At 36.7% G+C, this 25,309-nt stretch overlaps 1 protein-coding gene across 1 annotated transcript in view; it reads right to left on the reverse strand.

Moving 5' to 3' along the window:
• The window catches only part of LOC121374451, a 72,832-nt gene extending 48,074 nt beyond the window's left edge, over positions 1–24,758 (reverse strand). The window contains exons 1-12 of the mRNA XM_041501553.1: positions 24,660–24,758; positions 22,757–22,878; positions 21,431–21,582; positions 19,864–20,087; positions 18,412–18,491; positions 16,940–17,043; positions 10,887–11,012; positions 9,260–9,435; positions 8,333–8,360; positions 3,535–3,693; positions 2,028–2,122; positions 320–473 (exon numbers count right to left, since the gene is read on the reverse strand). Coding sequence (XP_041357487.1) covers positions 320–473; positions 2,028–2,122; positions 3,535–3,693; positions 8,333–8,360; positions 9,260–9,435; positions 10,887–11,012; positions 16,940–17,043; positions 18,412–18,491; positions 19,864–20,087; positions 21,431–21,582; positions 22,757–22,878; positions 24,660–24,758 — 1,519 coding nt within the window. The remainder of the gene's footprint in view (positions 1–319; positions 474–2,027; positions 2,123–3,534; positions 3,694–8,332; positions 8,361–9,259; positions 9,436–10,886; positions 11,013–16,939; positions 17,044–18,411; positions 18,492–19,863; positions 20,088–21,430; positions 21,583–22,756; positions 22,879–24,659) is intronic.
• Between the last annotated feature and the right edge of the window lie 551 nt (positions 24,759–25,309).

Raw genomic sequence — 25,309 nt, forward strand, 5'->3', positions numbered from 1 at the left:
AGTTGTATACTAATGTTTGTAGCATTCAGGTTTTACTTTAATTGGTGATATATATTTTTTCGTACATACAAAATTATTGGGAGGTAAAATCCGGTTTGGGCTACTACAAGCATTAGAATAACAATAAACACCTTGTACACACAGACACTGGTATTGTAAGTAAGAAAATGTATTTAATTTGTATGTTACGTCATTGGTCGGAAACATTTTACAATGGACTGTCCCTTTAAATATACTTTTATCATTTTGGGTGAGCCATGAATTGACCATTTTTAAATTTGTGTGAAATAAAATAAGAAAGACATCTCACTACACTCACTTGCTGTAGTTTTGCAAACAAAAGGTTTCTCCATTGAGCACTTGCTGGCATTCCAGGCCCCAGGGAATGGGGTTGAGTTGATAACTATCTCCACACAATCTAAACTGGAATTCACATCTGTTGATCCATATGGAAAGTAGTTTGAAAATGTCACCTGAAAAATATAGGGGAAGTTAGTTTCCACAGTGTTGCAATGAACAATTAATAAGAAAATCTGTAATTCTTGAGTATCACTGTAATGATTATAATTTATATAGAGAATAACTAGTTAATGACGTTGGATATCTGCTTTATCCTGTGAAGGTAAGAATGGGATATTCCGCAAGGCTCTGACAAGCGGAATTTCTCATTTGCCTGAACAGGATAAAGCAGATATCTGACATCATTAATTAGTTATTATCCTTATCCTGCAGATCATAAAAATTAAGGGGAAAAGCTATTATTTCTGTTATTTAAGACACATTGTACAATGACCTAGAGGTCAAATGAATGATTTTGTAATGTAGGCTATGCGTGTGACGTCAAAAGTCATATCTTGCTAGTAGCAGGATATGACTTTGCTTTATCCATTAACATATTCTGTCAATAGAAACAGTGCTTGCAGGATAAAGAAATTATTCATTGGTTATGCCATCTTGGTTAAAGACTAGTAGATACAAGACTCACATCCTAGGACCAGTGGTCTGCTGGACAAGTAGACTATCATTCATTCATTCATTTACAGTTATTTCCGTGCTTATATCCAATTAAGATTCAAGCATGCTAACCTGGGCACACACCTAGGCTATCTGGACTGTCTGTTGAGGACAGTGGGTTAGTGGTTAATTGTCAATGGTTAGTGTGAAAGAGAAGTCTGCTTTACACCTACCCATTGTGTCGTTAGGTAGGGGGTAGGGGGTAGGGGTAAGGGTAGGGGTAGGGTAGGTGATGGGGTAAAGTAGGGTAGGGTACGGTAGGGTAATAAAAAATAAAAAGGAACTGACTGCTCAGCTGGATATTTGTATAATTTGAAACATTTTTGAAGGATAATGCAGAAATAAAATTTGTGGTCTTGTTTTTAAAATGTTTTTATTAGTCTGCCTGCAGTGTAGTGAATATAAAAGACCCTTCAATGTGGTGGCAGGTGTCTTTTGCAATTACTGGGGTGGGATGTAGCCAAGTGGTAAAGCGTTTGTCTGATGCATGGTCAGTCTGGGATTGATTCCCTTTGGTGGGCCTATTGGGCCATTTCTTGTCCCAGCCAGTGCACCACGACTGGTATATCAAAGGCTGTGGTATGTGCTATTCTGCTTGTGGGTTGTTGCATATAAAAGATCTCTTGCTACTAATGGAAAAATGTAGTGGGTTTCCTCTCTGAGACTATATGTCAAAATTACCAAATATTTGACATCCAATAGCTGATGATTAATAAATCAATGTGCACTAGTAGTGTCATTAAACTAAACAAAACTTTAACAAACTTTTGTTGCTAACAAGAAAGATTAACCAATGTGGTGACAGGTGTCTTTATCAATTACTTAACTTCAACAACACATGTAGCTTTTGGTGGAACAACATGCTACCTTGTAGGTGTCACTGTGTCATTAACAAACATTCCTTTCCATTCCTTTCCAGCACTGCTGAGTGACATCGTTTTTAAGACAGAACAAAAGACCTACAAAAAACTTTGCATCACAGACACCGTTAACTAATTTCTATAAACACGTACCTTGGTATTGTCCACCCAGAAGAACTGACTTGATGTAAGGCTTGTATCACGCTTCAGCCCGATCCAGAAACTGTCCATGCCAGACAGATAGTGAACTGAAACACGGACAACAGGTGAGGACACAGACAATACTACATGAGTGGCTGGTAGATACCATTCATTTTATTCATTCATTTTAACTTAGAAAATATTTTCGTGCTTATATCCAATTGAGGTTCAAGCCCACTGTCCTGGACACACATCTCAGCTATCTGAGCTGTCTCTCTAGGACAGTGGGTTAGTGGTTAGTTGTTAGTGGTTAGTGAGAGACAAGTCTGTTGTGTAGTGATCTTACACCTACCCATTGAGTCACTAAAACTCACTGTGGGTGGGAGTCAGTACTGGGCTGCGAACTTAGTACCTACCAGCCTTGTGTCTGATGGTTTAACCACGACATCACCAAGGCTGGTAAATACCATTTATCTTATGAGTTGTTTTAAAATGTATCAAATGAAAGAAAGTGATTTCGATAGAGTTTAAAACAATGAGTTGTAAGATAAATGGTATCAAACAGACATGAATATAGTATTCTATTTCTTACATACTTTAAAAAAACTAGGTTTAAAAGCACAGACAAATCAGTTTTAGATTAACTTATATGCATCACAGAGCAATCAATTTCAGTGGGATGGTATAGCAATACAGACCTGTATTCACCTAGGAGAAACCAGTTGTATATCTTTAAATTGTTATCACATATATGTGTGTTATTAGTGAATGTTATCAAAAATATTAAAATACGTTCTCACCATCGAATGTGTAAGAAATTAATTTAGAAATGATCTTCAACTTTTGTTTTCTCCTCATGACATACCAAAATTCACATAGGTACATAGGTAGGTAGATAGACAGATAGAAAGAAAGATAAACAAACATATGGATAGATAGAAAGATAAAGAAACACACAGACAGACAAAGACATAAAGACAGACAGACATGATAGATAAACAGACAGACAGATAGACAGAGAAAGAGAGAAAGAGAGAAAGAAAGAAAGAAAGAAAGAAAGAGACAGATAGATAGACAGACAGACAGACAGACAGACAGACAGACAGACAGACATAGATTTAAGCTAGTTATAACAGAATTAATAAGAAACATATTTCTCCTTGTAAAGGATATTATAGGATGAGGAAGAAATACTGCAAGTGGCAGGACGTAGCTCAGTGGTAAAGCGGTTGCCTGATTGCAGTTAGTCTAGGATTGATCCCTGTTGGTGGAACCATTGGGCTATTTCTCATTTCAGCCAGTGCACCACGACTGGTATTTCAAAGGCCGTGGTATGTGCAATCCTGTCTGTGGGATGGTGCATATAAAAGATCCCTTTCTACTAACCAGAAAATGTAGCAGGTTTTTTCTCTAAGACTTTGTTAAAATTATGTTTGAAGTCAATTAATGATGTTAATAAATCAATGTGCTCTAGTGGCGTTGTTAAACAAAACAAACTTTAACTTTAACACAAACTCACTGAGCAATGAGTTTTCGTATTCATCAGCTATAGTGGTGAGGTCTCCTCCATAGTTTGTACAGTTAGCTCTGGCATCAGTCCAGTTCCTCGAGGGACCAACACGGTAGCAGTTACTTCCCCTTAGAGACCAGTGCGGCTCGCACTTCAGGTACTGGGAGGCTACAGTGAAAACACAGTATGTAATTATACACAAAAATAAACAATAACAACTCAGCACTAAGATTATCTTTTACCAAACGTGTATGCAGTGTTTAAGCTGTCACTCACCAAATGTCAATTAAAGTTTGGTCAATATATTTTATTACTAATTCGCCCAAAAGCTTATTTGAAAATCATTTGTCATTTATAGATGTACCAACATGTAATTATACATAAAAATAAACAAAAGGAATATTTTGTTTCACAACATATATTCAGGGTTTCAGCTGTCGCTCATCACATGCGAATTAAACTTGAATTTAGCAAACATATTTCATTACTAATTTGCCAAGCTAATTTAAAAATCATTTGTCATTTATAGATGCACCAACATTTTTGCTCTTTGGCTAAATGAAACTTGAATTTGGTTACAGATTTTATTAGCAAATTCACCAAATTGCTAATATAGTATGGGCTTCAGCCTAAACCCTATATATATAGTTATTTCAACACTGTCTAAAAAAAATAGAAAGAAATTCCAGTGTCACCCCATATTTATACTGATTAGCAGCAAGAAATCTTTTATGTTAAATGTCCTATAGTCTTTGATGTAGTCAGTGGTTAGATGATCGGTCCTGCAACACATCATATCTAGGTATTATCTAACTGAATTACTGATTCAAATCCAAAAATGTAACTGTTATATAGAGAATAACTAGTTAATGATGTAGGATATCTGCTTTATCCTGTGAAGGTAACAATGGGAAATTCTGTGAGGCTTTGCCGAGTGGAATTTCTCATTCGGCCTGAACAGGATAAAGCAGATATCCAACATCATTAACTAGTTATTATCTTTATCCTGCAGACCATAAAAATTAAGAAAAAAAGCTATTATTTCTGTTATTTCAGCCACAATGTATGATGACCTAGAGGTCAAATGAGCGATTTTGTCATGTAGGCTATACGTGTGATGTCAAAACTTATATATATATTCACTTCCTATTTACTATTATTGTAAAAAGGTTCATGTTTTGGTGAAAAGTGCTTTCAAAATATACACAAAATGATTTCCAAGATGAAACCTATTTGCTATATTTGAAGTTTGAGTTTGAAAGACTGTGTTATCATGCCCCTTTAAGACAATGACTACAACCTGATTTGTTCACAGAACTCATGACTCCTGGAGTCCAATATGTCTTGTGCCTTGCTTTGTAAGTTGTACAATCATGTCAGTTATTGTAGTCTCAACAAAAAGTAATAGGCTGAATTTATTCTGTGTTTGTCTCACATGTTTTTAAACATATCTATACAATACCTAAACACCTGTGTGTGTGTGTGTGTGTGTGTGTGTGTGTGTGTGTGTGTGTGTGTGGGATGTGCTTACCTGATACCTTTTTACCATGTATTTCCTTCATTCTACCCTCAAAATTAGTTGTAATCCATATAAAAATGTGTAGTGATTCGTTTACAACCGTATATAGCTGTTTGGTAGTAATGCTAATAAGCTTAAATAGAGGATACTCCCCGAGTGTCTTGTGATATCATAATTTATGAACATGAGTTGATAAAAGTATGAAATCTGAGGCTTGCCAAGGATTTTCATACTTTTATCAAGTGCTGATAAATTATGATATCACAAGACACAAGGTGGATATTCTTTTTATCATCAATTATCATTCTTTTCATTTGCGACAGTTGTAAACAATGTTAGTAATGTGGGTTGAATGTCACTATATTTGGCAGTGGTAGACTCGTTAACTAGCAGAATGACAGTGGTATGATGTCACTAACGATAGGTTTAGCGCTGAAACACAGTGACGTAACAAAAAGAAGCGATATCTCCTAGGAGAATATCACAGGAGATATTGCAAATTATAGTGCCAGCGATATCTCCTACAAAAGCCTTTAAAGCCGCACACCCTAGTTCCATCCAGTGAAAATAAATTATAATTTGGTTACTCTACAAACCTGTAACACACTTAGATCACGTTTTTATCAAATGGAGTGAAAAAGCAGGTTTTATATCGATAAATACCATGGGAATCCCCATGTCCCAATTGCTTGAAATAATTTTGAAAGTTAGTATTCTGATGTCACCGGTAGATGTCGCTCAAAGCACAACAATGCCTACGTCACGACAAATTTCACAGAGTGCGCACAGACTTGGGGTGCATTCTTTTCACCTCTCCTGGACATGTTCCAACTGTTCTGTCCTGGTTGTATCCCCTCTCCAGATATCGTAAGACTTAGCAAAATTATTGGTTTTAAGGGTTTGTAACGTTTTGTATTGAGACACTTACTTGTCTGAACTTTATTGTTACTGAAAATGTTCATGAACTGTGAAGAAAAATCTCACAAATGAACAACAAATTGGTTGTTGATTGCGCGAACCGTGCACGAGAAAACAAACCGAACCAAAATGGTAATGGTCACGTGGTATACCAACATCTGTGACGTTTACACAGGAAGATTCCCTCTAAAAATAGATTGGACCTCACTTGCTTAACCGTTTTTTCTCGATAGCACGTCTTGTGAAAAAATGCAAAAAATGCATTTCGTGGTTTTATAAACATCAGGATTACCAAAAAGCACTTCAGGTGAATGGAAATGTGTATTCTAAATAATAAAATGTAAGTAACGTGCAATTTCATTTGTGAAAAATGGGGTTTAATAGCGAAAAACAATGCCGTAATGGTTAACAAATAACTGTAACTAGGGTGTGTCCCTTTAAGGGATGATAAATGTTACCCAGATTCGGGCATTTTCATTTAATTTGGGCAAAACCCAGCCTACCTTCCACATTAAAATGGGAGCCCTATGGCAGCCACTTAAACACTACTACCTATGCTAATAATAAATTAAATTTAGTCTACAAGTCCATGTGTTCCTTCCATGACAACATTTAAAAAAAGAAGACATTGTCCTCAATATCACATGCAATGAATCCATGTTCTACTGCTAACTGTATCCATTTGTATTTTCAGCATCACTTCCATCCACTGTTTCACCAGTCACTATGGTGTCAACCATGACTACAGGTATTTTTAAATTAACAATATAAGTTACTGGCTTGTAAATAGTTTATTTAGTTTTTCCATTCATAATGTCTAGTCCAAGTGTTGCATTAACCATCTGTTAGACTGTATAACTGTAGTTTATGATGTTATAGCAAGTTCAGGTGTACTATATCGGGTGGCCCCCCTAAAAGTGATAACCCTCTGAATATGGAATTGGCTAAAACAAAGTATGGAGACTGTAATTTTAGTATTTTACACTCATTACTATAAAGAATATTTTCTAAATTCATTGAAAATTGTTGGTCCATATGTCAAATATTGTTAAAGTAGCAATATATTCAATAAACAAAATGTGACAGCAAAAGTTAAGTGAAGTTTGTTTAGTGAAGTATTGATAAATATGATATCATAAGACTCAAAGGGGAGTATTCTTTTTATCATTCATTATCATTCTTTTCATTCATTCATGCAGAATGAAATGAATGATTTTTTACTTACAATTTTGAATCTGGTGCTATTTTAACAATAGTTGACCTATGGCCCTACAATGTTCATTGCATGTGGCAAATATCCACATAGTAATGAGTGTGAAATATCCTAAGATACAGTCACCATACTTTTAAAATAATTCTATATTCAGTTGGCTATTATTTACTTTTTAGCAACCTGATATACCATTTATGTTTTTATCAGTTAACAAATCATTTGTTGAAAGTTTTGAAAATTTAACAACAATAACTGTTTTAGATGATATAAAACTAGATTTGTCTTTAACTGAACAGGTCACTGTAAAGCTGAAGCTATGATATCTGGGGTGTACAGTTTACCAGACAAGGGCAATGCTCTCACTGCCAGCTCTCATCGAGATGAATCACACAGAGCCATCAATTCCAGGCTCTATTCTGGAAGCAAAGGTATCACTTTTAATCCTGTATTGTCAAGATACATTATTTCCATCATTTAGCTTCTGTTTCATATAAAGTCTCCACCAAAATATAGCATAACTAATTGAGCTAATTGTCTGCCTCCGATATTTTTATTTTCCTGCCAATGCAACCCTGACAATTAAGAAATGAGCACTGTAAAAAAAAATATGCTGTGGGAAAATAGTCTCCATGGCATTTTCCATGGCAGTTTTAGGATAATGTGTTAAAAAGGAGTTTAATTTGTCAATATTACAGAAAAAAATAAATAACTAAGAAAACTGACATAAAGGTTGAAAAGTTCCATTGCAAAATAAATGCTGCAGAATTTTTTTAATTTAGCATTACGATGGCAATCTCCACATCATTGTCAATTAGTGGTTACTCATAATCCATCCATCCATGCATCCATCCACACATCCATCCATCCATCCATCCATCCATCCATCCATCCACTCATCCATCCATCCATCCATCCATCCACTCATCCATCCATCCATCCATCCATCCATTCCTTCCTCCCTAGTAGCAGGATATGTCTTTGCTTTATCCGTCATCATATTCTGTCAATAGAACCGGTGGTTGCAGGATAAATAAATAAATAATGGTTCCAAAAAAATCTTTACATCATCTTTAATAATGACATTCCTCAGTGTATTGACATACAATATCACAGTTTGTTTGGTATTGTCAACAATTATTGTGTAATAGTTTACTCACGTGGTTGTAGCGTGGCATTAAGATGGGTCTGATGAATGGAAATTTCACAGATAAAAGCATTCAGATAAAAGCAATAACCATTGGACCACAAAGCATTATGAGCACCTGAAAAATATACCAATCAATTAGGGGTCAGAAAAGCCATTTTGTCATTTATGTTATATGCCTATGAATTTAAACAATTGTTTGTTGTGTTTTTTGGGTGGGTTTGGTTTTTTTTTGGCGGGGTTGCTCACTGGACAATACCTCACTGGACAGTACCTCACCGGACAATTGCTCACTGGACAATTGCTCACCAAAAAGTGAGAGATAGGACAAGTGCTCACCTTTAGGGTTTTTTTACTAATAAAATTTTATTTATTATTTTATTAATAAAAAATAACAGAATTTTTAGAAGGCACTGGAGTTAGGTAATCGTGGTCACCTTTGATATTTTTTCTTTTGTTAATAAAAAAGAACATAAAACATAGAATTTCTAAAGGCACAACTTCAAAGTTGTGTTAATTACACAATTCACTTAATTAAAGTTTTTGAGGTTCCTATAATTGTTTGTTGAAGGAGGCAGTTACTTCTGACTGTAATTATGAACATCAAAGGCATATAACGTGTTTCAGGTCTAGGTGTTAATTACTAATTACATTATATTTTTAGGATAACTACTCAAACAGTATTGTTGGTTTAGGTAGATCAAACTTTTAGAATTATGTGTTGTTTTTAGTAATTATTACTTTTTAGCCTTTTATTACTACTCTGCAAGATGTAACACTTTGACCATCAAAGTTTTAAAAAAGATTTGAAATATCACAAAAAATTGTAAAATTGATATGAGTCCTGGAACATTGGATTCTAGAGGCTGGTTGGCCATCAGCACCCTTCTGTGTGGACAGCTGTCGACAGTCTACACAAAGACCAGGCACTGGTTTCTACCTCATCCTCCAACATCAGCGAGGTGAACCACCTAGGAAGAGGGTGAAGAGGTCCACTCAGCAGATGCAAAGCAGACTGCAGAATTTGTGTCAGGATTTTGCTGATGGAAACAGGGGACTGGGAGATTTCCTTCGGAATATCTCCCACAACATTCATTTGTGCTGAACTATAATGTGCTGTTCAAGAACTCTTGTACTGACATTTCTATGCTGAACTGATGTGCTGAACTTGTTTAAAATATAGCTGATTTAGAATTAATTTTGTTATTTTATTTATAGGTGTTTAATTGACATTTCTATGCTGAACTGATGTGCTGAACTTGTTTAAAATATAGCTGATTTAGAATTAATTTTGTTATTTTATTTAAAGGTGTTTAATAAACTGAGGTTACCATACCCACTGATAATATCAGAGATTCCCACTCCCACCCAACCATTTACACACATACCATAACCTAAAAAAAAAAAAAAAAGTATAAACAAATCAGCAATTGTGGTGAGCAATTGTCCTATTTCTCACTTTATTGGTGAGCAATTGTCCGGTGAGGTATTGTCCAGTGAGCAATTGTCCGGTGAGCAATTGTCCGTACTCCGTTGGTGAGGAGTGGGAGTTTTGGGGGGTTTTGGGGGTTGGGGTAGTTTTGGAAGGTTATGTGATTTTTATTTTTGCATTTGTTAAATTTAGAAATTTTATGTTGTCATAGTCAGGGAATATTAATACATTGTAATACTCAAAAGCTGGAAATGCAGTGGGTGTCTCCAAATATCTGCCAAGGCTTGAACACAAAAACTACTATGTGTATTCAAAGTTTGAAGATTTAACTTGTGACTATCATATTTTAACATAGTTTTATCAACAGAAATTTTTTTCGAATTAAAAATCTTATTAAAGGGACTGTCCTGTGTTTGCAGCCATTTTAAGATGTTTGCAATAACAGAGCCTTTTTGGCGACTACTATTTCATACTAAATACATTTTCTTGTTTACAATACCAGTTTCTGTCTATCGAATGTGTTTGTGGTCTCAATATGAAAATGTATTTAATTTGTATGTTACATCATCGAAAAGGTTTTATTGGTCGGAAACATTTTACAATGGTTGTAAACTCATTTTCTGAGGTAGATTCTGGATTTGCATTTTATTCTTCTAAGACAAAACAACATACACCAAATTCCTAAAACTATATTTTGTGCTGCTTAAATGCTATTGCGTTTGTATTATAGAGATTATGGTTTGAAAAGAAGTGCATGGAATTTAAACATACCGACCTCAGAGTTTCATTTCTGGTTTAAGGAGACCCCATTAAAATTTCTGAGAAGAAGCACTAGATTGAGAGAGAGAGAGAGAGAGAGAGAGAGAGAGAGAGAGAGAGAGAGAGAGAGAGAGAGAGAGAGAGAGAGAGAGGGAGAGGGAGAGGAGAGGAGAGGGAGAGGGAGGGGGAGAGGGAGAGGGAGAGGGAGAGGGAGAGGGAGAGGGAGGGAGAGAGAGACAGACAGAGACAGAGACAGAGAGACAGAGAGACAGAGACAGAGAGACAGAGACAGAGACAGAGACAGAGACAGAGATACAGCACACAATGATAAAGTCCACTAATGGCCATCGTAAGGAACATCGATGTGATTGTTTACCTGGTTTGATGATTCCACAGTCGGACCTGTTTGCCTGAGGGTTGGGGAATGTTTTATCCCAGTTTGTGTATGATGTGTTCACAACCGTACCATCAACCCAAGTCAGAATGTCGGCTTGCTTTCTGTCTATGAACAGAAGAATAATCAGTCAATAATGTCTGGCACCATTACATCAATTTGCTTAAAAGATGTCTTAATTTGTCATTTATAAATCCCATTCCAATTCAAAAACCTTACATTCCCAGTTTCTTAAGAAGAAATATTATTTGCTTCAAAATCAGGGCTCACCATTGCCAAATTAGCCAATTGTTAATTTTTATACAAAGTGGCTACAACAATTAGTCTTTGGCTAATAAAATAGTCCTTAAATTAACCACATTTTAATCACTTTCAAGGAAATACTCTGTATAATATACATTATTGGAAAATTGGCTAAAGCAAAATTTGTCTCCCAATGTGAGTCCTAAAATCCTATTTTCAATTATTCTTCCAGAACAGAAAATATATTTAACCCAAAAATCCAATATGGGCAATATAAGTAGCAGGTGTGAGGGGATGGGAGTATTTGTCCCCTTACAAAACACACTAAAATCTGACTTTTTAGGTTAGGAGTGCTTCTTTTATTTGCATGGAGAAGACCATACCGGTATGTTACTTTGTCTTGATTCTCTGTGGTTTTGGGTTGGGTTGAAGGTTTTTGTTTGTTGTTTTTTGTTTTTGTTGTTGTTGGGGTTTTTTGGTGTGTGTTTTTTTTTTGGGGGGGGGGGGGGGGGGGGGGGCTTGTTGCCCCTTTGTTAATTTAGGCTAGGTTTGGTCTAAAAAAAACTAAAATATTTTGGTCAAATTGTCTTGAAAGTTTGAGGAAAGCCAACACCATGTAAAGATTGATCCTGAACAGCCATTACTGAAGCATAAAGTCACCAGAATTTCTGATGGTCAAATGAAGGAAGTAATTTACCTTTAGCCTTGGAGTAGACAGTATGTCTTGATTTCAGTCAGACTGTGTATTTTATCTTTATACTACTAAACAAAACATTAGATTTTAAATTGTGTAAGACAGTTATGTTACAGTTTTAACATTTTAAACATAATTATTTGTTTTAATAATCCTAAAACTCACCAGAAAATCCCAGCCAGGCAGTGGAGATATGACGATCACGTAGAACTTTTCCGATGAATGCTTCTGACACATTACTGTTACGAAACATAGAAATACCATGCTTGGATAGTTTGTTTTGTTTTTTAATGACACCACTAGAGCACATTGATTTATTAATCATTAGCTACTGAATGTCAAACATTTGGTAATTTGACATATAGTCTTAGAGAAAACCTGCTACATTTTTCCATTAGTAACAATGAATCTTACAGACAGGATAGCACATATCACAGCCTTTGATATACCAGTCATGGTGCACTGGCTGGAATGAGAAATAGCCCAATGGGTCCACTGACGGGGATCGATCCTAGACTGACCACGCATCAAGTGAGCACTTTAACACTGGGCTACATCTCATCCCCTGATTGGATTAATAAAATTACTTAACCTAATACCAAAATAAAATACAATCTGGAATAGCCTCAGGCTATTAGCCTGATATGTTGGATGGCAGAAGAAAGTTATTAAACCAAACCAAACCTTTTCACCATCTCTACATTCAATTAGGGTTCGTTACTACTTACGGAAAAATGTGGTGGGTTTCCTCTCTAATGTTTGACATCCAATATCCAATGATTAATAAATCAATGTGCCCTAGTGGTGTTGTTAAACAAAACAAACTTTAACTATTCAATTAGGGTTCAGGCATGTCTACCCTGGGCAGAACATCTGAACTCACAAGTGACTGAATCAAAGATGGGTTTAAATTGCTAAACTAACACCCATCAATGAATCTTTACTCATGGATCCAAGGTGGACAAAAATACTGTTAAAACATTTAGCAAATTTTATTTGAATATGAGTAAAGAAATTAATTTTGTCTTCGTTAAATGAAGAGTATTCAAGTATGCATCGGGGGTGAGATGTAGCCCAGTGGTAAAGTGTTCACTTGATGTGCGGTCGGTCTAGGATGGATCCCCATCGGTGGACCCATTGGGCTATTTCTTGTTCTAGCCAGTGCTCCACAACTGGTGTAACAAAGGTCGTGGTATGTACGATCCTGTCTGTGGGATGGTGCATATAAAAGATCCCTTGCTGCTAATCGAAAAGAATAACCCATGAAGTGGTGACAGTGGGTTTCTTCTCTCAATATCTGTGTGGTCCTTAACCATATGTCTGACACCATATAACCATAAATAAAATGTGTTGAGTGTGTCGTTAAATAAAACATTTCCTTCAAGTAAGCATCAATAAACATGCTAATTCTGACTTTACAGATTATGTACTCTTTTTTTGCTCTGAAACATAATTAGTAAATTAACTTTATATTTAGCAGTTTATGAATATGACATATTTGCCAAATTTAAGCCAGTCCACCCCAATATCTGATAAAAGTATTACTAATAATAATTTCTACCAAAGGTAAAACAAGGTTTTAAATTTAAAGCAGCAACATATTTTAATAGCTATGTATTTAGAATAGATAACCAGGCCTATTTCTCATTTCAGACAGTTAAAAGTTTGTTTTGTTTAACAACACCACTAGAGCACATTGATTAATTAATCATTTGCTGTTGAATGTTAAACATTTGGTAATTATGACTCGTAGTCATCAGAAGAAACCCATTACATTTTTCCTAATGCAGAAAGGGATCTTTTATATGCACTTTCCCACAGACACGAAAGCACATACCACGGCCTTTGTCCAGTTGAGGTGCACTGGTTGCATTCCAGAGTACCATGACTGGTATAATAAAGGCCATGGCATGTATTATCATGTTTTTGAGATGGTGCAAATAAAACATTCCTTGCTACTAAAGGAAATATGTAGTGGGCTTCCTTTGTACTTTTTATCAAAATTACCAAATGTTTGACATCCAATAGATGATGTCCTTCGGTGGTGTCGTTAAACAAAACAAACTGTAATAATATGTTAAAAGTGAAAACATACAAGACTGTTTAAAACTGTAATTGTTTTTGTGTTTTTTCATTAGTAGAGTATGGTAAGTCAGTGAGAGGTAAGAATCTTGAAGATTCCAGTTTTGAAACAGTTAAAAAGTCTAAGTTAATTTTACCATGGATTTATAAAGGATATTTTGCCAGAGACTCATGTCTGATGGGATTGAGAAACTTAGTGCAAGTAAATCATACTTAGGATATTTTTTCAGGTAACTGAGTGAAACAGTACATTAATTTATTACAACAGACAATATTAAATATATATATATATAATAAATCTTGGGAATATTTAGTACAGAAATTGTGAATGTTCAGACCCACAGAAGGAATGAAGGAAATGGTTTATTTAACGATGCACTCAACACATTTTATTTACAGGACCACACAGATATTGAGGGAGGAAACCTGCTGTCGCCACTTCATGGGCTACTCTTTTTGATTAGCAGCAAGGGATCTTTTATATGCACCATCCCACAGACAGGATAACACCTACCACAGCCTTTGATGTACCAGTCATGGTCCACTGGCTGGAGAAATAGCCCAATGGGCCCCACTAACGGGAATCGATCCCAAACCAACTGTGCATCAAGCAAGCGCTTTATTACTGGGCTACATCCCGCCCTGAGACCCACAAAATGCCTAGATAAATCTGTGTTTACTTCTTTATGGTGAGAAGCTGTGAGCCCTGGTTTCTGCAGGATCTGTCAGCATTGTACCACGTGTCTACAGCGTCGGGCGTATCATGCACCTGGTAACATCGGCCTCCATTTGTCAACCATCCCTTTGGACAGGTTCCTGGGTAAAAACCAGACACAATCAATAAATTAATGGATGATTTAAAGGGACTGACCCTAGTTTTTAAACACTACAGCATATTTTTCACTATTAGAGGCGTTTATGATAAATGAAATCAAACATTACTTATATTTTATTCTTTAGATTATCCAGTTCCATAGAACAGAAGTGTTTCTGGTCATCCTGGTGTTTATAATACCAAAAAATAAATGTTTCTTATTTCTGAAAATTCACGTGCATCTGAGAAGTAGCGATTTATTCATTTGAGTTCTAGACTATTTTTAAGGATATTTCCCCGATTTCAATATCACAGACTCTTCTTTCACTCTATTATAACTTTATCCAAATGAGTTACAGGTTTGTAAATTAACTAAACTTAGTGTCCATTTTTTATGGGTTAAAACTAGGGTCTGCACCTTTAAGAAACAAATTAATTTTAACTAACAATCCCAGACACATGTGCAGGAGGGTTAGACTATAGCAAGCAAAGTTTATAGGGTGGTCGACGCATAGTCCCCCCCCCCCCCAATTTTTTTTTTTTTTATATATATTGAAAAAAAAAAAAACTGGGTACACGCCAATTATAGTTTGTTTTGTTTAATGACACCACTAGAGCACATTGATTTTATTAATCATCGGCTATTGGATGTCAAACATTTGATAATTTTTACATATTATCTTAGAGAAGAAACCTGCTACATTTTTCTATTAGTAGCAAGGGATCTTTTGTATGCACCATCCCACAGACAGGATAGCACATACCATAACCTTAGATATACCAGCCGTGATGCACATAGCCCAATGGGCCCACTGATGGGGATCGATCCCAAACCGACCGCACATCAAGTGAGCTCTTTACCAATGAGCTGCTGCCCACCCTCGGGTATGTGCCACAATCCACTGCAGCATATATCAACAAACAAATGAGTAAAAAATAAAAATAAATGAATGGATGCTAGCTAACCATCCAGTGGATCACCTACATGGATAGACGAATGAATCAATCCATGTTTAATGACATCCAACATGGTAGCATCTCACTGAGTCAAAGTTCGAAGTGAACCTAACTTTGAATATTGCATTAAATAAGGTCATCCCCCTATTGATAAAATGCATGACAGGACTTGTCATAAAATGTTATTTCATCTGGCTAATATATTTCTGTCAGCCACTATTGTGTTTGAAACATGCTAAAACTAGAAAATGTGTTTCTAAGTGGAACTATTGTAGTCAACGATGCTTCCTGTTGTATCTGAATCTAGCAGCTTAACCCCCTCCTCATTCACTTTAAGGGTTGTGGTATTCATATTCATGGTTCATATGTTGAAATGCTGCATGTAGCAGTTTTAGCCTCATATATTACTACCATGGGTTGACGCACACACGCACACACACACACACACACATTCACACTCCCAACACACACACCCCTCCCCCACTAGAGGCTGCCCCCCCCCCCCCCAACACTCCTCCGGACATCGTTCCTACTATAGGCCTACTATTGTGATCTCTGGAAATTGATTTGATGATATACATCCACATGAACATGGTCGACTGGATTACGAATAAACAATTAACTTGATACAAAGTTCTGTAGCATTTAAAAGAATTAAACTGCAAAACATTAAAATCAATTATCAGACTACGCCCACAGCTAAAAGCTGATGGGGAATGACAGGTATGTGGCACGGATAGCCATAAGAGAAACACACCTGTCGTGTTTGGAGAGACAAGGACTGGGATGTGGAGGTGGACAGCGAAGGAAGTTGAAAGATAGGAGGAGTTGTCAGATCGGGAAAAATGTGATGGAATTCAAAGGAGTAAAAGGAAAGGGGGCAGTGTGATAAAAGAAAATCAATTATCGAAGGAATTATATAATAACTCCACAATATAATAGTCAATCTGCACAGACAATTCTCAAATAAAGTCAGGTGGGCTGGCGTTTGTACTATACAACATATCAAATTCTAGGAAGGTGATACAATGTCAGTGGCAGATCCAGAAAATTCATTTAGGGAAACCCCAATGACATATGGCCAAAGGGATTCCTCCAATTCACCAAAGTTTAAAAAACAGATCTGCCACTGAGTATAATTATGTACCATATGTACATTGTATGACAACAGTAACCATCACACAGATGTACAGAGTAATATTCAAAAAGAAATTAACTTTTCCAAACATAAAAAAAAAACCTTACCATATGGTTTTTCACAGACAAACTTATGTTCCTCTGTGCACAGCTCACCAGCAAAATAAAAGTTGTACGAGGGTATAGACATCAAGCAAGACTTTCCACGTGAACTGTAAACACATCCAAATTGTTACCTTCATTTTCATTACTGCACTGTAATATTAATGTGAGTGCATCACATACAATCACAACACACACGCACACACTCACACAATACAACAACACACACACACACACACAATACAACACACACAATACAATCACAACACACACACAATACAATCAACACACACACACACACACAATACAATCAACACACATGCATGCACACACACAATACAACCACAACACACACACACATGCACACACACACACAATACAACCACAACACACACACATACACACAATACAACCACAACACACACACATACACACACAATACAATCACAACACACACACACATGCACACACACACACAATACAACCACAACACACATGCACACACACACAATACAACCACAACACACACACATACACACACAATACAACCACAACACACACACATACACACACAATACAACCACAACACACACACACATGCATACACACACACAATACAACCACAACACACATGCACACACACACAATACAACCACAACACACACACATACACACACAATACAATCACAACACACACACAGATTTCAGTTTATATTTGCTTGTAATCATTATATACAATTAAGGCATCATATTAAGGAAGTAACTTTTGGCCTAAAAGATGATCCAATTTCTAAAATTTCAAAATGTTAAAGTGACATACCCTATTTCTTAAACACTACAACATATTTTTCACCATTAAAGCAGTCGTTGATAATTTAAATTAGACATACATAGATTTTATTATTTAGAATCGAAATTTTCAAATTTCTGAAGTGGTTCTGGTCATCTAGCTTTTTGCAATACCCCAAAATGCATTTTTTTAATAATTCTACAAACACACGTTCGTCAGAGAAGTAATGGTTATTGAGACAAGCTCTAGTTATTTTTAGATGGTATTTCTCTGTTTAAACATCACACACTATAGGTTCCCTCTGTCATAACCTTATCCAAATGTGTGTTGCAGGTTTGTAGATTAACGAAACTTAGTGTCCATTTTCACGGGCTGAAGTTAGGGTCTGTGCCTTTACTGAAATTTGAAAACTGTACCATTCTTGTTCAGTACCTGTGAAATTAGAAACCTTTGCTATAATCATTTGTAATATGTCCTTTCAGTCTTAGGCATACCTGAGTTCATATCAGTTGCATATGATCACTTGCCATACCTGTACCTTCATGTTTGAACCACTAATTTTTTTTTGTATATATGCCTATAGAAAGAAAACTTTGGTATTTTTCTTTCTTTTTCTCTTTAGTTTTTCTAATAAAAACCTTGAAAACTAACTGAGCCACTGCTGGTACAAGCTACAAGCTATACTTACGGGAATTGAGTGTAATAAGGTGCAAACACTCTATATCGCATTGATTGGCCATTTGTGTTCTGATAAACACCAGGTCGGCTCTGCAAACGACACACAAACATATACCGGGGTAAGAATAATTAAATAATATTTAATTACATGTAATTAATAATAATAATAATAAACAGTAATAATAATAATTGCTGCTGATGATGATTATGATGCTGATGGTGAGAATGATGAATATGATATGTACCAAAAAGTTTGTTTTGTTTAACGACACCACTAGAGCACATTGATTTATCAATCATCAGCTATTGGATGTCAAACATATGGTCATTTTGACAGTCATAGAGAGGAAACCCACTATATTTTTTTATTAGTAGCAAAGGATGTTTTATATGCACCATCCCAGACAGGATAGCACATACCATGACCTTTGATATACCAGTTGTGGTGCACTGGTTGGAACGAGAAATGATATGTACCAAACACATATTATGACATGTTTATGAATGAATTAATGAACCAATCGATCAATCAATCTTTGCATGAATTAATACACACATGGATGAATATTTGACACCTCACTTAGCACAGAAAATAGTATAGGTATAAAACATCAAATTATGCTATATATTTAATGTATAATGAAATGACTAAAATTAGTGTATTGAGCTGTTGTAGACAGACAGACAGACAGACAGACAGACAGATATATCCTAAGATATGGAAATCTATAAGACAACTTCATCCTTCCTACATTAACTCTATGAGGACTGCCAAGCAAGACTGACCCGATAGGACGGTTTGTTCGCAAAGACCATCCCAATTCTAAACCATATTTCGTACTTTCGATCCATTCATTTTAATTTATTTTCTGTGCCTAATTATATCCAATGTCCAGGGTAAACACCTCAGCTATTTAGGCTGTCTGTCAAAGACAGTGGGTTAGTGTTTAATGAGGAGAATTCAGTGTAGTGATGTTACACCTACGCACAGTTATTAAATCTCGCTCTGGTGTGGAACTGTTACCGGGATATGAACCCAGTATATACTGGCCTTAAAAAGTTCATCGTCTTAACCACATAAACCATCGAGGTCGGTTCTAAATGTTTTGCTGTGCTGTATAGGTTCCGATTTTGTGTGCCAAAGTTAAACTCTTGCACACATTATTTGTTTCTTCGTTCTAGATGAAGTGACAGACAACAGCTGTCTGGTGCTACTAGCAGCTAGTTTTGATTTAGTAAACTAGTCTGAGTGGCTGTCCTCTTTGTGGCGATGCAAGAGGGATGACATCTCCAGTAAGGTACATCCCTTTGAGTGGTTGTCCTCATATAGACGAGGCACTGGCTTGAGATTCGTGGAATCATCTACTATTTAGTCAAAATCCCATTCGACTCTGTATTGTGTGGAGATACGGCTCTGATCATATGAAAAACGGTTTTGTCGTTCAGATGTATACACAATTACCCTGTCAGAGAATCCCGTCCACAGGTTGTTGGCCTTGACCTTGCAGTCGACCATGTCCCCGTACATGAGGACCTGCGTCTGACTCTGCGGCGCGTACAGGTCGCCGTAGTTCTGCCGACAGAGGGCGCGCGCTTCGTCCCACGTGGCCTTGTCGTTGAACAATTTGAAACATTTCCCGTTGACGTCGATCCAGCCATCATCCTCATTGCACAGGTCATACGTGTCTGAAATAGAGACAACAATCTCAAGAGAGTACAGGAAAAATACTCCAACATCATCTCAGCACATTGTTTAGAAAGAGTGCTGAATTTGCTGCCATTTTAATATGTTTTGACAAATAGAACATTTGTATTGACTAAAAGTGCATATTACATTAACTACAATTTTATATTAGTATCTGTGTATTCAGTGTGTTTCTGATTTGTCCTAATGTTTATAATATCCCAAATTTAATTTTATCTGGACTTGGAACTATTTTAACGTGCTTATATACCCTTTTGGTTCAGGTACATCCATCCTAGATCCGGTCTCTGGCATGGCCAGCGAGCTAATCTGGGACAGAATATACTCTGCAAACAGATATAAATTATTGGAAGGTAAATTCCCGTTTGAGCTACTACAAACAGTATGAATACAGAATGTATTGCACATTACCAAACAATTTGGAAATTTAATGAAATGTTTTATTTAACAACGCACTTAACACATTTTATTTACAGTTATATGGCGTCAGGCATATGGTTAAGGACTAATCAGATATAGAGAGAGGAAACCCGCTGTCGCCACTTCATGGGCTACTCTTTTCGATTAGCAGCAAGGGATCTTTTATATGCACCATCCCACAGACAGGATGTTACACCAGTTGTGGAGAACTGGCTGGAACGAGAAATAGCCCAATGGGGCCACCGACGGGGATCGATCCTAAACAACTACTAGTATATAGAGTCACTACGCATTTTTACATGGATTACAATTAATTATGAGGGTAGAATGATGGAAATACATGGTAAAAAGGTCTTTGCACGAATATCTCTATAATTTTTGCCCGAATTTGAGGTTTCCCCCCCCCCCCCCCGCAACTCCCCCTGCCTCGTAGGCTTATGACTGATACATAGACAATATCATATAACATAACTGTATGTATTTCCATGCTGAGATCCAATTAAGGCTCAAGCACGTTGTCTTGAGCATACATAGCAGCAAACTATAGTGTTAGTTCAGGACAGAAGACACCGTGGTCCGTGTTGCTTTTTATGTAAGAAAGTGCATATAAAGACACACAGTTATTTTGTCATTAGTTGAATTTAGTGGAAGCAGATTTCTACTCCAAAACTGTCAGCCACGTGTGTCAGGGTGAGATGTAGCTCAATGTTTGAAAATCGTCTGAGGTGGGGTGGATCGCAGGATCGACCACCTTCACTGGATTCGGGTTTCTTCCCTCCCACTGTGTCACGACTCTGACAACAGAGGTCATGGCATGTCTTGTCTGTGTGTGTGTGTGTGTGTGTGTGTGTGTGTGTGTGTATTACTTGACCCTTTCTTCTCTCTATGTGTCTGTGTTGCTTACCAGCCGACCGTCTACACATTGTGGATATAGATCCCAAGCAATTTGTCATCTGAATCTGTCCCTGGTATGGCGGGTAGCTGTACATCATGGCACAGATGTAATACCGGACTTGGCGCGCGTTTGGTTTCTGCTCGACGTTTCTCATCCAGTGACTGCAAAACAGTAACATGCAATCCGTCAAACTCATTACTAGGTCCAAAGTCGTATCTCCGTACAATACAGTTTAAAGCTTCGGGCCGAATTTATGAAGCCTGTTTTTCTTAAACGCAGGTGTTTAAGCATTGTAAGCAAAAAAAACCCCAAAAAACAGTCTTTGTAAATTCGGCATTTCGATCTTTAGTATATTAAACTCTCTTTTTTTCTATTTAGAAATTTTCTTACCATCGCCCGTTATTCTTCGTCTCGATATCCTTTGGGAGGTTAATTCTTATAAAATGTATTATTTAAATTTAAAACTCACAGTGGGGCGCTATTCCAATATGTTGTAGGAAGGCAACACACGATAACAGCTGATAGCGTCTGTTAAACCTGTACTTGTGTTTGTATTTTCAATTAATAAATGATGTCTTAATATGGTGAGGTGGGATTGCAGCTTTAAGAGGGATAATCATGCGTAACTACTGAGATTGAACCGAAAGAAACATTTGCTTAACGATACCGCAGCATATTTTAAACTACATGTAATTGCAAATTGGTGTCTAACACATGATTATTTCGACATTTTGTCGATAGAGACATAGAGAGGAAGGACCCGCTGTCGCAACAGACAGACACACACACACACCACACACACACACACACACACACACACCCTACGCCAGATATCGTTCCTACGGACCTAAATTGTGCTATTCAACAATGTTAATGTCACATCATTGTATGTAACTATAAATGTATGATAACATAACTCGTTATCAGTTAAAGGCATATTGTCACAGACCACTGACCTATTTAATTGTCTAACAAAGTATTAACTGAACAAAAATCATTTGATTTGTCCCTAAATGTACTTCATTCTACCATCTTCATAACCACCATACTCCATTTATTAATGACATTTTGTAAAAATGAATTGAATTATGGCAATGGTCCATAATTCAAAAACTAAACTTGCCGAAAGGGTTGACATGGATTTCACTCCATCATGGTTCAGTTAAGGTGATGCAATAGCTAGATTTGGTTTCCAGCAATAATATAATGTAATTTTTAATTATCCATTTTTAGAGAAACAAGGTCCTTAAATCCGTGACAGTATGCCTTTAATGTTCCATGTCTAATGGTTGCTTGTATTCCATGTACTGATAAAGCATTGTGATACAGACTTACGCCGTTGTTTTAGTGTACGGAGTTTTATCAATCCAAGACCACGTTTTTCTCTGAACGTTATATCGGAGTCCTACCCAGAAGTTTGTTCGAGGGCTACTCTTTAACATATTACCAATCAGTTTCTGCAGAAAAAAACAAACAACAAAATTAAACTATACATTTAAATTAGTTATATAATACGCTATATAATATTAGTGCAATGAATAAGAAAAGCAACCGATAGTTATACATACACTATATTGCTGAATTTTAGAATACATTTACTTTATTGGTAAACAAGAAACCATAATAATAAATTATGTCATCGTGAATTCCAAAGGACTGCAACATATTTGCTTTAAATGTTTTAGCCATACTTTATTAAAACAATATATTATTTCCGCAACTACAATTTGTTATTGCAAAGACAAAACAATTATGAAAAAATACATCAGACAATATGCCATGCTGTCCATCTCTCTCTCTCTCTCTCTCTCTCTCTCTCTCTCTCTCTCTCTCTCTCTCTCTCTCTCTCTCTCTCTCTCATCTCTTTCAGTCTATCTCTGTCTCTATCTTTATCTCTGTGTATCTCTGTACTTGTCTCTGTTTCTCTGTCTCTCTCTCGCTCTATTCCTGTGTTTCTTTCTTTTTCTCTTTTTACCCCCCCCCTCCCCCCCTCCCCCCCCACCCCCCAACCCCTCTCCCTCCCTCCCCCCCCCCCCCCCCCCCCCCCGTGTTTGTCAAGCATATGTCATATTGACAATGGTTATACTGTTTCTTTTAACACAATAAGGCATAATCTAATTTATATATTATATTTTTACCAAGGTCACTGGTTGTTCGCTTAAGTTGCTTAACCTAATCAATTATCTAAACTTGCATTCTTATTAGCTCTCTTTTTTTGGCGTTTACACCGTTTAATTTCAGAATTTTTAACGATTCACCACGTAATCGATTGGTAGTTCGCGTGAATTTAAAGTTGCGTAACAAGCACACGAACAAACGCCGGTTCGCGCGAAATAACGAGCCCTGCACATGTATTTACCCATTCTGGTGCGCTGCTAAACGTAACGATGGTAGCATTTTTCTGACCGCAGAATTTCACGGCGTCTGTGTTACGAAATCGAGCATTAGTCATGTAGTAGCAGTGGTTGCCATTCCGCGTCCATCCGGCTGGACAGTCCGCCCACGTCGAGTACACTGGACAACACGAAACATAAAGAAAGGAAAGGAAAGTTTGTCCACACTTCAGCACATATTAAAGTACGGCTATTTCGTGTCTGTTATATTATAGTGATTTTAACACTTGGAGAGACAGACAGAAACAGAAACAGAGAGAGAGAGAGAGAGAGAGAGAGAGAGAGAGAGAGAGGAGAGAGAGAGAGAGAGAGAGAGAGAGAGAGAAAGCATACCTTAAAATAACTTGGCAGACTATGATTATGATTATGATGATATTCTGTTATGTGATCGAAGTAAAATATAACAGCAAACATGTAGGTAGGGCATTCAAAACTACGTAACCTGATCCAATTGTGTGTGTGTGTGTGTGTGTGTGTGTCTCTCTCTCTCTCTCTCTCTCTCTCTCTCTCTCTCTCTCTCTCTCTCTCTCTCTCTCTCTCTCACACACACACACAATTAGACAATATGCCATGCTATCCATCTCTCTCTCTCTCTCCCTCTCTCTCTCTCTCTCTCTCTCTCTCTCTCTCTCTCTCTCTCTCTCTCTCTCTCTCTCTCTCTCTCTCTCTCCTTTTTAAATCATTCAACATTGTAGAAACCTATCGTGCTAAACCTGTATCTATGCCTAAACATGTGGTAGTTGATGGTAAGTTCATTGTATTTGCCAGGTGCACAACAGTAATACTTCTGTTAAAATGTGCTATGTTTAAATGTTAGACGCTCCCGTCATTTCATGTTTTCATACCTCTGGTTGAGACGGAATTTGGAGCGTGGTGTGCCTCAGTTGTAGAGCGATTGTATCCCCAAGACTCCCTGTCCCATCCCAGTCAGTGACTAGACACATTTGGGATTTCGCAATCCAACCAATACAAACATGTGTTAAAAAAGACACCATGCTAGCTATTAAAACCAAGTCTTATAATTATAATGTTACCCACTTAGGCTAAATTGTGATGGACAATCATGACAGAAATGATTTATTATCCGAGTTAACCGACTGAAAACTACATATATATATGGTTTACTATATAAATGGTTTACTATAAAATCATTATTGAATTATATAAAAGAGAAAAACATAACATTCTAAATGGTAACGGTTTGAAATAAATGTATATATAAAGAAATATATTTTTTGTGTGAAAACAATGGACTTCACAAGTGTATTCGAGTTTTGAACTTACCATAAAATAGTAGAATGAACATAAACACACCATCCTTCATTTTGTTGGGATTTTTATTTGATACGACAATGACAAGATAAACTGTATGTGATGGCCTATATAATAAGTATAGCATTTTAGGGCGGACTTTGATAAAGAATCTTACTGATACCGTGACCGATAGTTCTGATTGATGTAAGAAAGCGGAGGTAGGAAAATGTATCTCTGGTGT

This window comes from Gigantopelta aegis, chromosome 6 (assembly GCF_016097555.1).
Source record: "Gigantopelta aegis isolate Gae_Host chromosome 6, Gae_host_genome, whole genome shotgun sequence".
NCBI classification, from domain to species: domain Eukaryota; kingdom Metazoa; phylum Mollusca; class Gastropoda; order Neomphalida; family Peltospiridae; genus Gigantopelta; species Gigantopelta aegis.